Consider the following 12,764-nt stretch of genomic DNA (forward strand, 5'->3'; position numbering starts at 1 on the left):
CACATTAGAAAAGGTAGGTGGTGGCGGTTTCTTCCCAGCAGTGTATTTCTTGATAGATACTCTTTCCACCAGCCCAAGCTGTGGAGCTCAGAATGTCCCGTAACGGCCCAAAAAACTATCTGGAAGACGTATCCAGGACAAAAACTTACAGCATGAAGGAAAAGTCAACATGAAAACTTACCAATGCCAGATCATCTCGACTGCAGTCCAGGGCAGCAATCATCACCTGTTCATAAATTATCCAAACTGGACAAAAAAAAGAGAAAATAAATGAAGATAACTGATTTTTTTTTTTAAAGATAATAGGAAACACCTATAACATAAATAGGGTTAATGAATTTTGTCTGTACATTTTTCCCCTTCTACTCCCAGGGATCACTGCTGAAACAGGGACAAATTAAGAAACTGTTGGAATTAATTAAAAATATATTTAAGCAATTTAGTGCTTTTAGTACTAAAGTACCTTCTGACATCTTGAAAGGCAAAAAAGCTCTAATTCTCTATTTTTCCCACACTATAACTGCTATCTTCTAAACAGATCCCCATTAGGACTTGCTCTCTGATCAGACCTGCAGAACAGCCACTTTTCAATTTTTGTCACAGTGCTGAAGAAAAGAAAATCAGTCAAACAATGGCTTAACTAACAAAAAAGATTTCACATAATAGTCCAACTACAAATACAGAAAGCTAACAGTTCTATCAGGTAATTTTTACAACTGTTTTCATTGCAGCCCATATTTGGGAAAAAAAAACCTCTTGGAATTATGGAAGCCTAATAGACTAAGGAAGTAATAGACATTTTATCAACATCACATACAGAAAGACAACGCAAAGACTGTTAAATAAAATAGAGACCAAAAAGAAAAAAAAACAAATAAGAAAATGGAAATTTATAAAATAATGGTTGTTTACTCACTGTCATCTCCAAGTTTAGATGCATATTCATTAATTAACTCTTCTCCAACATCCACTATCTGTTCACTGTTTCGGTAGTTTTCTTCCCTCCATTTCCTCATTTTATCACGCATATCTGTGGGCAAAGGGAAGAAAAAAACTGATATTTACAGATAGTAACAGAATTTTAATGTGATTTCTGGAAGATATGCATAGGAAGAATGGGTTTAGACAGTAACATACCTAAAGATATGATTCTACTAATATTAAAAAAACTACTAGAGAACAGATGGGTGTACCAGACCTCTGAAACCCTATTACACAAACTGTGCTCATGCTCCAATACAATCAATCTACCTTCAAAGTTTGCAGTCTCTCATGGAAGCAACACATGCAGTAAAAAAACCCTGTACCTAGTTATCCCACAAATAAAATTTATCCATGATTAGGTAAAACAGGCTACAAGAGATTTCTTCCAAGTAGTTTCACACATTTACAAACGACACTAAAATTGCATTTCTGTTACACGTAAATAAATTTTCACTTGAAGTATTAGAAAAACTATTATAACTCCCACTCTAAAAAGAACCTAGACACTCATAGAGAAAGGAGTTCCAAGAAGGGCAGACATGGAATTGAACGTTTTCTATACCAGAGAAATGCCCAAAGATATAAAAAATATCACTGTTTATCTAGGCAAGATAGAAAACATGGTTTAGTTTAGCATTAGGATTTTTGTTTCAAGAGTACATTTACTATGCATCAGATCTCCAAGAGAGCAGGCACACTCATGAAGTCAGCACTATCTAGCCTAGGCTTTATTTATCCTCTGGACAAGGAAATTGCTAAGAATGTGATTTTTATATACACATACATTTATATACATGATCTATATACAAGAACAGATTTTGAGGAAACATAAGGAAAATAGTTTTCATTACTATATAGTGGCTTTACTAATAAGAAGGTACCAGGATAACTATTGCCAATACTTTTTAAAAACTTTATAACAGCTGGAAAAACAAATATAATGATAGACCTAAACACTGTCAGTTTTTCTTGTACTTCAAAACACAGCTAATGTAAATGACAGTTAAAAATTAAGCACTGAATGTTGTTCCATCTACCTGAAGTGATCTCGGATCGCTCATAAGACCGTTATTGTGCTACATTTTTTATTTTGAAATTCAACCAAAACCACCACAGTGTTACATTTCATAGGCACAGGCAAAGTTAAATGGTTCTAGACACATGATGGTCCCTGGAAATTCAACGTTAGACAGCAAGAATGTGAGAGAACACAAACATTCACAAAAGCTGACAAGCTAAATGCCTAAAAATAAATAAGCTGTCTGATTTCCACACACTCATTTACTTGGAAATTATCAGTGCCTTCATTCCAGTGTGATTCCAAATGGAATAGTCTGAATTATGTATTAACAGAATGCACATTTACCATTCATCGCACAAGTACGGCATTTACAGCAATAGAAAAACACCTGTAGGACAGCGATTAGAACATCAGCTGATGACTGAAAAATGAAGTGGGAAAAAAAGGTTCTCATTAATGTGAATCTATTGAAAGACTTCTTGATTTTAGAAATACTGAATTTTATGTAAAAGGTAGAAGAAAGAAAACACTAAAAACTACAGTAAAACTTACACAGGGCTTTTAACAATGTTGTCAAACAACGAATTTTTTGCTAAGAAAGCTATCCAACGAGTCAGACAATAACTTAAGTCTTGGAGACATATAATACAAGGCTGGGTAGAAGCAACCAGGGATTTTAGGAAAAAAAAAATTTTGGTAAAGAAATGTCTAGTTTTAATTACAACTTCTCCTGTCACATATATAGGCGGATGCTGAGCACTGGATACATCTGGTTTAGACTTGTGTTTTCCTCAACTGGCAATCTTTGCACATACAAATTAAAACCTTACAAGTTTAAAGGAGCAGATGCACTTGCCACAATGTTTGCTGTTTCCTAAAAGCAAGCAAGCAGTCTACTGCAAGCCAAGAGACACAACCTGGGTTTTATTTTTGAGTTTCTTAAGGTGTCAGTTCATTTGGCCTGCGCAAACAGATATGAAGTAATCCTCCTATAAATACTTAAGACTTTCCTTGATGAGTCAGATCATAGTTTTAAAGTCCTCAACACCTAAAAGCACTCAATGAAATCAATGAAATTACCACCGTTGCTGGAGACATCCCTTGACAACTCCAAAAAGTCACCTTGACACACAGCTGCTACCACGGCAGTCGCTCAGGGACCCCACAGCCATTATATTTCCAGAGCTCATTTGTATATTGTTCCTCTGTTACAGCCACCAGATCTCCTACCACAGCTCACCTGTGCCCACTCTCACATGGCAGGGGCAGGCAGAGGCACAGTCGGCTCAGCTGGATGCTGCGGATGCTGCAGCTAACTCTGACAACTCATGTCAGTGGGGCCTCAACTACAGCAAAAAATTCCAGCATCTCACCTTGTCTGCTGTAACTCCAAAAATTCATATGCAACTCCCAGATTAAACTGACCTGTCCCTTTGATTACAACTCTACATTAGGAATAGCTAAAAGAAAGCAAAGGCAGCACAGAGCAGAACAAACCCACCTCAACAACACTCAGTTGCACATCGATTATGATGAAGATAAAACGATTTCCTACTCTTTTCATACAAACAAAATATGAATTGAGTTCCTAAGTCATAGGAAGGAAACAATTTTTTCATCTGAAGTGGACTCTAATGACTAGAGACATTAAAAATAGAAGGGTGGAAGCTTTTAAATTCCTTAAGAACTTTCCCTTTTCATATATAACATGTTCCCAGATACATACTTTTGCAAGAAAATGGCCTCACATACATACACTTAAGAAGAATTCCTTGAAAAAAGTATCTCTCACATGGAAATGTAATTAAAACTCTTAAAGTGCCACTACTTAAGTAGCGGAATTTTTAATACAGAAAACACCAATACTAATTTAACAATACAGAAAACTTATGGCCAGTCTCTTCGCGAACGAAGAACCGGGAAAGGTCTTTCCACCTTCCAGCCTGCGCATTGGATTTTTTAGGTGAGACACAGTGTGCGCGGAACTGAGCCCACCCTTTAATCCTGAGGTTCATCTGCCGGGGCCAAGCACGCTTGGACGGTGGCAGCGAGGTCCTCAGGACGTAGATGGATTGCCTTACGGGTTAACGAGCTCCATCTGCCCAGGGAGGGGCCCCGACCAGGACTCGAACCCGGGTCTCTGCAGTGACAGTGCCTAGACAGAAAACTTAATCAACAGGTATACTGATCTAATAAAAAAATCTTTTAAAAAATACTCTTTTCACTTGTTTTCAATTTCTATAAAGAGAAATCTAGTTTCAAGAATATGCCATTCCTTTCTCTTTTTGGTATTGATATCCAGGGAAGACAATTACTGACTGAGAGTTGCTGTGACAGCACTCAAAGATCTCCACAAAGCTCAGCTATCACTAGCTGAAAGTCACTGCTTCATTTTAGCAGGGTTTGAGATTTACTGCCATGATGCTTCTGTGCAAGGTAAAGAAAACTTAGTTTATTCTGTCCAATTCTGACAATATGTCAGATGCGTTTTCTGTGAAAGCTAGTTGTTATTTTAATAGTTCTTTACTATCATGACTGGTGCTTGTTTGAAGATCACACTAATTCTATGCACAGAGACTAATTTGTGTGCTCCAAAACCTGCTCCTAAAATGAAGTTACACAGGCATTTGTTCACTTTTTTTTTAACATTTCCACTCATGGCACAAATTCATATTCCATGTGCCATGATGATACGACTAATATTTACTCTGTGAAGTTCTACGCAGCTCAAGAAACTCCTAGTAAGAGGCTGCACATCACCTGTCGCCATCTGATGTGCTAACCTACTACATCACGCTCCTTTGCCAGACCTGCAGTTCTCGACTCCCTGTCACTCCACATAGTTTCTTTTATACATTAAGGAAGCAGGAAATATACCATTTTCTACAGATAATTAGCAACAGTGACCACAAAGAAGGAGCACATATCACCTTTGTCTCAAGTAAAGAAGCTGTAAAATATATGATGCATAACCTTATATATAAGCTTCTCTTTTAAGATCATAGCATCCTGAATCCATATTTGGATCATCTAAGTCCACTGATCAAGACCCTAAAGTTAAAAGAGAGGTTTTCCTGCTCTACAGATTTCCAAATACACTTTAAAGCTTCAGACACAGGAAGAAAGTAAAGAAAGAAAAAATAAAGACAACAGCTTCAGCAGTGGAAAACAGTTACTTTCAGTTATCTTTCCTAACCACCTGTACGACATATTTACCTAACAAAATTTAATCCTCGTTAAACTTCAACCTCTGTCTCAAAGAACCTGAGTGAAAACCAAAGTACAGTACAAACAATTTCATTTGTCTCATGTTATTCTACTTCCCCAACCTCAAATCACACATTCATCTTTGAGTAGTAAGTATAAAACATCTTGTTTAGAAAGGCCTGAGTATATATAAAGGACAATTTTTAGATAAATATCAGCCATACACTTGGTTTCACAGAAAATGAGCATTTTAGAAATTCAAAATGAGCTACATTATATTCCTAGAACTGTGTTCAAATTCTTTGCCAGGGACTAGGCACTATTTCAATGGGCAACTTACACGGATCTGCTAAAATATATCCCCTTCCTCTTTTCTACAAAGTCAAACTAAGCAATAATTCATGATTGTGGAATTATTCTATTACTCAATAATTTCTTCACAGATTGTCAGTAAATAAATTTAAACCCAAAGATCACATAGCTTCTCTCTGCATTGTCTTCTCTACTTTATGTTTGTAGCATACAGCGCAGAGCTAAAGGTTCCCCGTTTATGGCCAAAATTATGGAGAACCCTTGATTTATTCCTTATAGGAGACTGCAATGGGCTTGAGTGCTGTCTTGAGCTCACATGTGAACCTGTACTGGTTATGAATGAAGGACCACTGAGAATGTCAAGCAAACCTCAATCAGTATTGATACATGAAAAATAAATCACCATTATGATCAAACAGACGTGAAAGCTACAAAGACCCAGGAGGGCGGGATTTTCAAGAACTTTTGTGTCACTTCAGAGCTTCCTGGGAGTTCCCCCACAAACGCTCATCATCAAATTTAACGAAAATATCGAGTTAATTTTCAGTTCACCAAGAGATGAACTATGACACAAACTGCTGACCCAGCCAAGGGGCCATTTTCTATTGGAGGCGCTGTGTTCCTGAGGGCGAGACGGGGCAGCGGGAGGAGCTCCCGCCGCCGGGCCCCGGGGACGGGGGGTCCGGGCCCGCGGAGCGGAGGCGGCCGGCGGGGAGGCTCAAGGAGGCCGGCGGGGCATTCCGGGTGAGGTGCTCGTTCACCGCCGGACCTGCGGGCACCGAGGGCCCGAGCATTGCCGGCCGCCCACAGCTCAGGGAGACAGAACCGCCGCCCCTCGACCCAGCCCGCCGGGCCCACCTGGGGACTGCCGGCCCGCCCCGGGCCCGCCGCGCTGAGGGGCTCCGGGAGCGCCGCCTCCCCCCCCGTGCCCCGGGGGCCGGTCGGTGCCGGCACAGCCCGTGCCCCGGGTGGGGAGCTCGGCGTTACCTTCCCAGGTCACGTCGTACATCTCCGACACCTTCGCCATCTTGGCGGCCGCCCCGTGACGCGCGCGCTGACGGATCCGGCCGTCATTGGCGGGAGGCGGGAGCGGGGCGGGCGCTGCGGCCCCTCCGCCCTCGCTCCCCGCCCGCGCTGCCCTGCTCCGCTCCGCTCCCACAGCCCCGCTCCGCTTCCGCAGCGCCGCGGCCGGGGGAGCCTCGGACCGCGGGACAGGAGCCTCTGAAGAGCCCGAGCAGGCGGGCCCGGAGCACCAGGCGCTTGCCCACCGGGGCTCGGGGCTGTCCCGGTCTGTGTTCGCTCCGGGGCCGCACTGCAGGGGCATCTGCGCGATCCCCGGTCCTGTCCCGCCCGCGGGCCGAGAGGCTTTGCCGGGGTTAAAAACCTCTGAGCGCAAGCTGAGGGCTGCAGGTTAATTTCCTGCTTTTTATTCCACATATCTTGGCCGTGTTCAGGCTGTGCACCTGGAACACGCCGCGCGAGGAGGCGCCTGGTGCGGTTTGGATCCGGCGTGGGAAGTGCCCGAGCGTGTCCTGCCCCGGGATCCCGGAGGCGGCCACGACCCGGCAAGGATGAGCCGTCGGCTTCTCTGCAGCTGCCCCAGACACGCCATGGGCAGTGAAACTCCACGTAACAAATCCCTGTCCACGGGTCGGAGGAGCCCTGAGGGGGTCACAGCCAGGAGTGGGGCCGTGGGCCGCCAGCCATGCCCACTTCTGTGCCCTCTCCGCTGTTTACATTCTGACATTACAGCTTCTGCCGACCACCGGCCACAAAGGTGGTTTCCTAGTAAATGAGGCTCCCCATTTCAATCCCGATTTCACTATTGAAATTGGATAAATGTATTCAGCACATAAATGGATCTCCGCTGAAGAAATATAAAAAAAAAAAAAAAAAGAAAAAGGTGATGGATTTTTAATTTTATGTATGGTCTAGTTGACGTGGTGGTGTTCAGTCATAGGTTGGACTTGATCTCGGAGATCTTTTCCAACGTAATTGCTTCTGTGATTCTGTATGCCAAAGGAACTGGGTTTTAGAAAATAGCACCAGAAACTTAATTGTCTGACATTTAACTCTGTCAAGGTCTCTTATGGGAAATGCCTCAGACTCCATACTCAATCCTCTAGCTCCATCAACAAAATGAATCCTAGAATCAAGAACACTGCTTCTGTATTTGATATGTTTGTTCCTCAGACTAGAATAAACTACTAATTCTTAATACTATCTACAGTGTAATTAAATGTCACAACTTTGACAGCTAAAAGGCCTCAACTAGAATTCAAATGGTGGTCTAGAAATACTGTGTATGCCTAAATTTTCTTTCCTCTAAAGTGGTTTTTGATCTTCTAAGTGACTGGATTATTTAGACCTTGTATAGCACAGCTGTACTTCCAGCTGAATTTAAAATACCAGTGTCTGTATTATCTGAACACTTCCAAAAACATTTATATATTTATTCTCATAGTATATGAGTAGGGAACTGATATTCCTGTTTTACAAGTTAAAGAATGAATATGGAATGGTTGTGGGCTAGATCCATAAAGGATTTAGCACACACCTGCTCTTGTGCATTACAGGGTAACACTGAAATAGCTGAGGTAAAATAAAAAATTAACTTGCAGAGTTCAGTGCTGCAGGATTGCTGAGTTAGCAGTAAGGTCTAATGTGGGACAGACAGAACTTTTAAGCATATAAATCCAAAATTCTGATGCTTTTAAAAGCCCTGTCAGTTGTCTTCTAGTGCTGAAGGAGCTGAAATTTCAGAAACATGTGCTTGAAGTGTTTGGGAGAGGTTTGGACTTGGTGTTCCCTGGACATCTAGCTCTATACTTCTGCACCTGCCCACAACTTCATCTCAGCAAGAGGCTGGAGACAGTACCCCACAGGGGCTCAGTCTCATTACTGTTCTCAGAAATAACTGTGATCTCTCTTCTACCTAGATTTAGGCAATTCCCCAGTTATTCTGGATTCCTTCCCGAGACGTGCAGCCCTCCACCTGCACTGTAAGACGAGCCCAGGACCTGAAGTTACGCACTGTAAGTGTTGCCTGCTGCCTTTCTTGGACGTAGTCTCGAACGCCTTGCCTAAAATCACATACACCGTGTTCTGCCGAGCTCAAGGCTGACCCTTCCACTGCATACCTCTGCTCTTACTGTGGAGTAGAAAACCATCCACACTCACCAAGAGACGGGAATTATTGTTACAATATCCCCTTATGCCAGATACTGTTATAGTTGGAAACAGAAATGTTTTTGGTATTAAGCTTTCTCTTCTTGGAAACTAAAACAGTGGTTTTTAAAGCTGTTTGCTTATGCCAAGGAGCTTCATCACTTAATTCAAAGTTTAAAGTGTTTTGTTAATAAAGCTTAAAATTCTCTAAAAAGGGAATAATCATGTAAAATCTTTTTTTCTGAGTCTGTCATTTTCTGCTCTTGTGCCACTTCTGCAGGAACCAAGTGGAAAGGCAATAGTCCCCATCTAATATATTAAGTTGGAAATGCTCAGGTTTTTTGAGGGGATTATTTAAGAGTGCAGAAAACTCACCACTTACTTTTTGTGTGTACCACATCTAGTTCTACAGATTTCCGAATGAAAATGAAAAAAAAAATTTTTTTTTCTTGGTGTGCTACTAAAAAAAACCTTTCTCTTTTATTATGAAACCAATCAGTTAGTTCAACAATAATCCCGTCAGAATTATGGTTCAGAAAAGCGATAACAGCCGAGGAAGAAAAACATAGTAATTTAATATGCAGCTTACTAATATAGCAAAACATGGACGTCTGTGTCCTGTGCATGAAATATGGGGCATATAGAGACATTTGGGCTCACCACCTCATTAATAGGGTCTAGGACCTATTTTAGTTCAGTAATGGGGATAAGGGTGTTAGTTTGGTCAAGTAGGTAGGACATAAAGAAAATAACTCCAGTCTAGTCACAGCACAAGGAAAAATGTGCATGTATAGGATCTGTATATGTTGTGAATGAATAAAGTGACAATTTATCTTCTGTGTGAATCAATGATTCATTTGCTTGTTAAGATGCACTTTCCCACTGTGCAAGATATGGACAAATGTCATTTTATGTATGGACCATTTGAAGATACTGTTATCTTGTTTAGTGATGCTAAAGATCAGTCCCAGAAGTTAAATTAGTGGATGAAAATTATAGGGAATTCAAAATTTTTTAATCATGAATCAGTTTAAGGACTTAACACTTTAATGTAGGTGCCTTTGAGTCTGACCCTACTTGGCATTCATCTGTTAGTGTTAGAACTTAAAATATTTTCTTGGATCAAATTAAAAATTTACCAAAGTAAAAAAAAAAAAATAGGTAAGAAAATAAATTAATACATTTGCTTTATGAGAATTACTATGACAGGTAATATATAGAGGAGAACATTTTAACCTGCTTTTAAGATTTATCACAACACCACCACAATAAGAAACGCCAAGTAAAATTTTGTAAGTCGTCTTGAAAAGTCTGAGGCATTTTCATATCATTTTGACCAGCACAAACTATTACATATTGGAACATACATAGCAAAGCAGTATGATTTTGAATTTTTAATTCAGCATTAGTATTTACAGTCAATTTAAAATTCATTCCCTCTTTCTGACTCCTAAGATAAAGGACAAGAGGAGACCATAGCCATTAATCCTTAGACTATAAATCTTCCTTCCTATTGACAATCACAAATGGGGAACATGCCAGAATCACATCATTCAGCATGCCATGAGAAAAGGAAAAGAGAGACACTTTCGGAAAGCTGGGGAAAACAAGAAGTATAAATCAACTTGATGAATTGACAATGTTAACAATCCTTAAGCAAGTCAAACAACACTTCCTCTATGGCTTGATACTCTAAACCGTACCCTGAGAGCCTTCTGAGACTGATTTTAAAATGAGAGTGAGATGAACAAACACCACAGATCCACGTTTCTGAGTCCATATGGTAAGGTAGTATGTGCTTCAATGTTCATGTTTACTAGCTGAGTAACTGGCAAGCTTGAAACTGCTATCCTTAAGACACTTCTCTGTGTGCTTAATTAATAATTTTTGCAGAGGTTTAACTGTGCCTAGGGGCATTAAAGAAGTGTAAGAATACAATAATTGTAATATGGTGCAGAGGCTATAATTTGGTGCTGGAAGCTCCTGTTTCCTATAGCTAAAGTGAACAAATTCGCAGTAAGGAGCAGCCTTTGCTGGGGTCAGGCGGAAGGTGAGGAGGGGACTTCAGGCCAGGGCAGCCTCCACTCCTGCTGGCCTCCTTCCACTCCTAGTGAGCACCAGGAATGGGGCCAGCCCTGCCGGGAGCAGAGTCACGCCCTGCCACCCCAGCACTCCATGACAGCTGTGCTGGGTGTGAAGGGAGCAGTCTCTGCACATCACTGGCTGATCTAATGGCACAGTTCTTATCCAATTTCTATCCCGTTTTCCAGGCAGATGCCCCACTCTACTTAGCAGGCTTGCAGGGCTTGGCAGTCTCATGCTTGCCATAGCAAGCAGCAATACCCCTCTGAGGGCAGAGCAGAAGAAATAAACGTCTTGCGTAGGTGGCTGCAGGGACAAGAACTTCTCTCTTGCACAATAAAAGAGGACAAGAAGTGGTGGGATTGGAGAAAGCCCCTCGCCCAGGGCAGCAGACGTGCCAGCACTCCTAAGCCAGCAGTTGTAGGGGAAGCGGATGGGAAGAGCCAGAGGGAGGGCTCGGGGCCGGGGGTCTGCAGCTGAGCAGATTCCATGGATTTCCTTCAAGGATGGTGGGGTCACGGCAGGCAGCTATGTGCCTGTGGGCCTGCACTCAAAGAGGGTCAGATGTTCCCTCCTGCACTCACCTCTTCAGCTCCCAGCCCGGTTACTCATCTCCTCATAGTTGCAGTAGTGTGTCATATACATTTGGGGTCTTTTTTGACTGACTTGAAATAAATTGTACTGAAGTTAAGGGAATTACAGCACTCTCCCTGGGCTGAAGTCTGCTCTCGGAATGTTTCTTTAACGCCCTCCTGACATCCTGACCATTTAAAAATCTTCTCATTTCAGAACTACGTGTTTGTCTCACAAAGAATTCTCCCGTGCTTTCTCCCAATCCTTATTTATTAACTTTGTTCCCTTTCCCAAGTTCTCTCCTTGTGTTCAGCTACATCTCATTATTTTTGTGGTGTTTCTGAGATGACTTTGTCTGGACAACCACTGGACTTAGAGAGGAAATGATCTCTTTGTAGGGCAGTATGTTTTATTCATGGATACGGTGGTTTGTGTTTCTACTGTTAAAAAGAAAGATAAACTGTAGTGGACACAGGGCCTGGTTATCCTACCTGCCAAGGCAAAATGATGGTGACAGCTTGTCACTGATAGCTAATCCATTCTTGCTTCAGCAGATGCAGAAGTGGCTTCCATGCTGTTCCTTGAGCAAGGCATCACCTCGTACTGAGGAAAATAACCAGTTTCTGTATACATATTTCTCAGTTTGGTATTAGAGATGAGAAAATCAAAATGCAGGGAGCCCATGTAACTTACCTAAACTCCTAAAGCAAAACAAAGGACTTACTCCCCATTTCTGCACAGTCTGTCTAAATTAAAATTCCTTATTCTTGATTTTAACTATCTTGGTGTTTGGTATTCACACACATTAGTTTTACATGCTGCTCACAATGTGCACTGCCAGGTCCTGCTGTGGTTTGGATAAGCTTGTGAGGTGTCAAACTTTAACATTAATTTTTCTAGGTATTCCAGGCCTTCTTGCCTTGACTTCTTAGAAACTTAGTGGCAGCATATACTTTGTTATTTTTCATTTAACCCCTCGTTTTCCTTACAAACTGTTCAGGGTTGCTTGGCCAACTTTTACAAGTTTCTACACTGTCAGCTAGTTGCTGTTTTACCAGTCCAACCAATTGCTCTCGTATTCAAACCACTGATTAGAAAGGTAGAATCTGTGTCCAAAGAATGAGGCATATGTGGAGGAGCTACAGGGAACACAAGCACTGTAGTAGTAAAGCACATTAGTATTAGCAGCAGCCTCCTGAACTGTATTTTTATTTTACTGAGCCACGAGCATGACAAACATATGAAAAAAAGCTCAATTAGGAATCAAAAGAAATTCATTAGAGGGCCAAGAATGACTTGACTACATACCCTGCTACAAAATCTTGAATTTAGACACTTGGTAGCCCTCTCAGCGCTAATCTACTGTTTTCTTCATCCAGTTCTTCAGCTGGGGCTTCTTTTTGGTGACAGAAACAGA

At 41.6% G+C, this 12,764-nt stretch overlaps 1 protein-coding gene across 1 annotated transcript in view; it reads right to left on the reverse strand.

The window, feature by feature from the left end:
* Nucleotides 1–6,631, reverse strand: part of EMC2 (ER membrane protein complex subunit 2) — a 38,926-nt gene extending 32,295 nt beyond the window's left edge. The window contains exons 1-3 of the mRNA XM_027897895.1: nt 6,512–6,631; nt 917–1,030; nt 182–246 (exon numbers count right to left, since the gene is read on the reverse strand). Of these exons, the coding sequence (XP_027753696.1) occupies nt 182–246; nt 917–1,030; nt 6,512–6,551 (219 nt within the window). The 5' untranslated portion in view covers nt 6,552–6,631. The remainder of the gene's footprint in view (nt 1–181; nt 247–916; nt 1,031–6,511) is intronic.
* Between the last annotated feature and the right edge of the window lie 6,133 nt (nt 6,632–12,764).

This window comes from Empidonax traillii, unplaced genomic scaffold (genome assembly GCF_003031625.1).
Source record: "Empidonax traillii isolate 1590-97213 ecotype Southwest subspecies unplaced genomic scaffold, ASM303162v1 scaffold566:size1034704, whole genome shotgun sequence".
NCBI classification, from domain to species: Eukaryota; Metazoa; Chordata; class Aves; order Passeriformes; family Tyrannidae; genus Empidonax; species Empidonax traillii.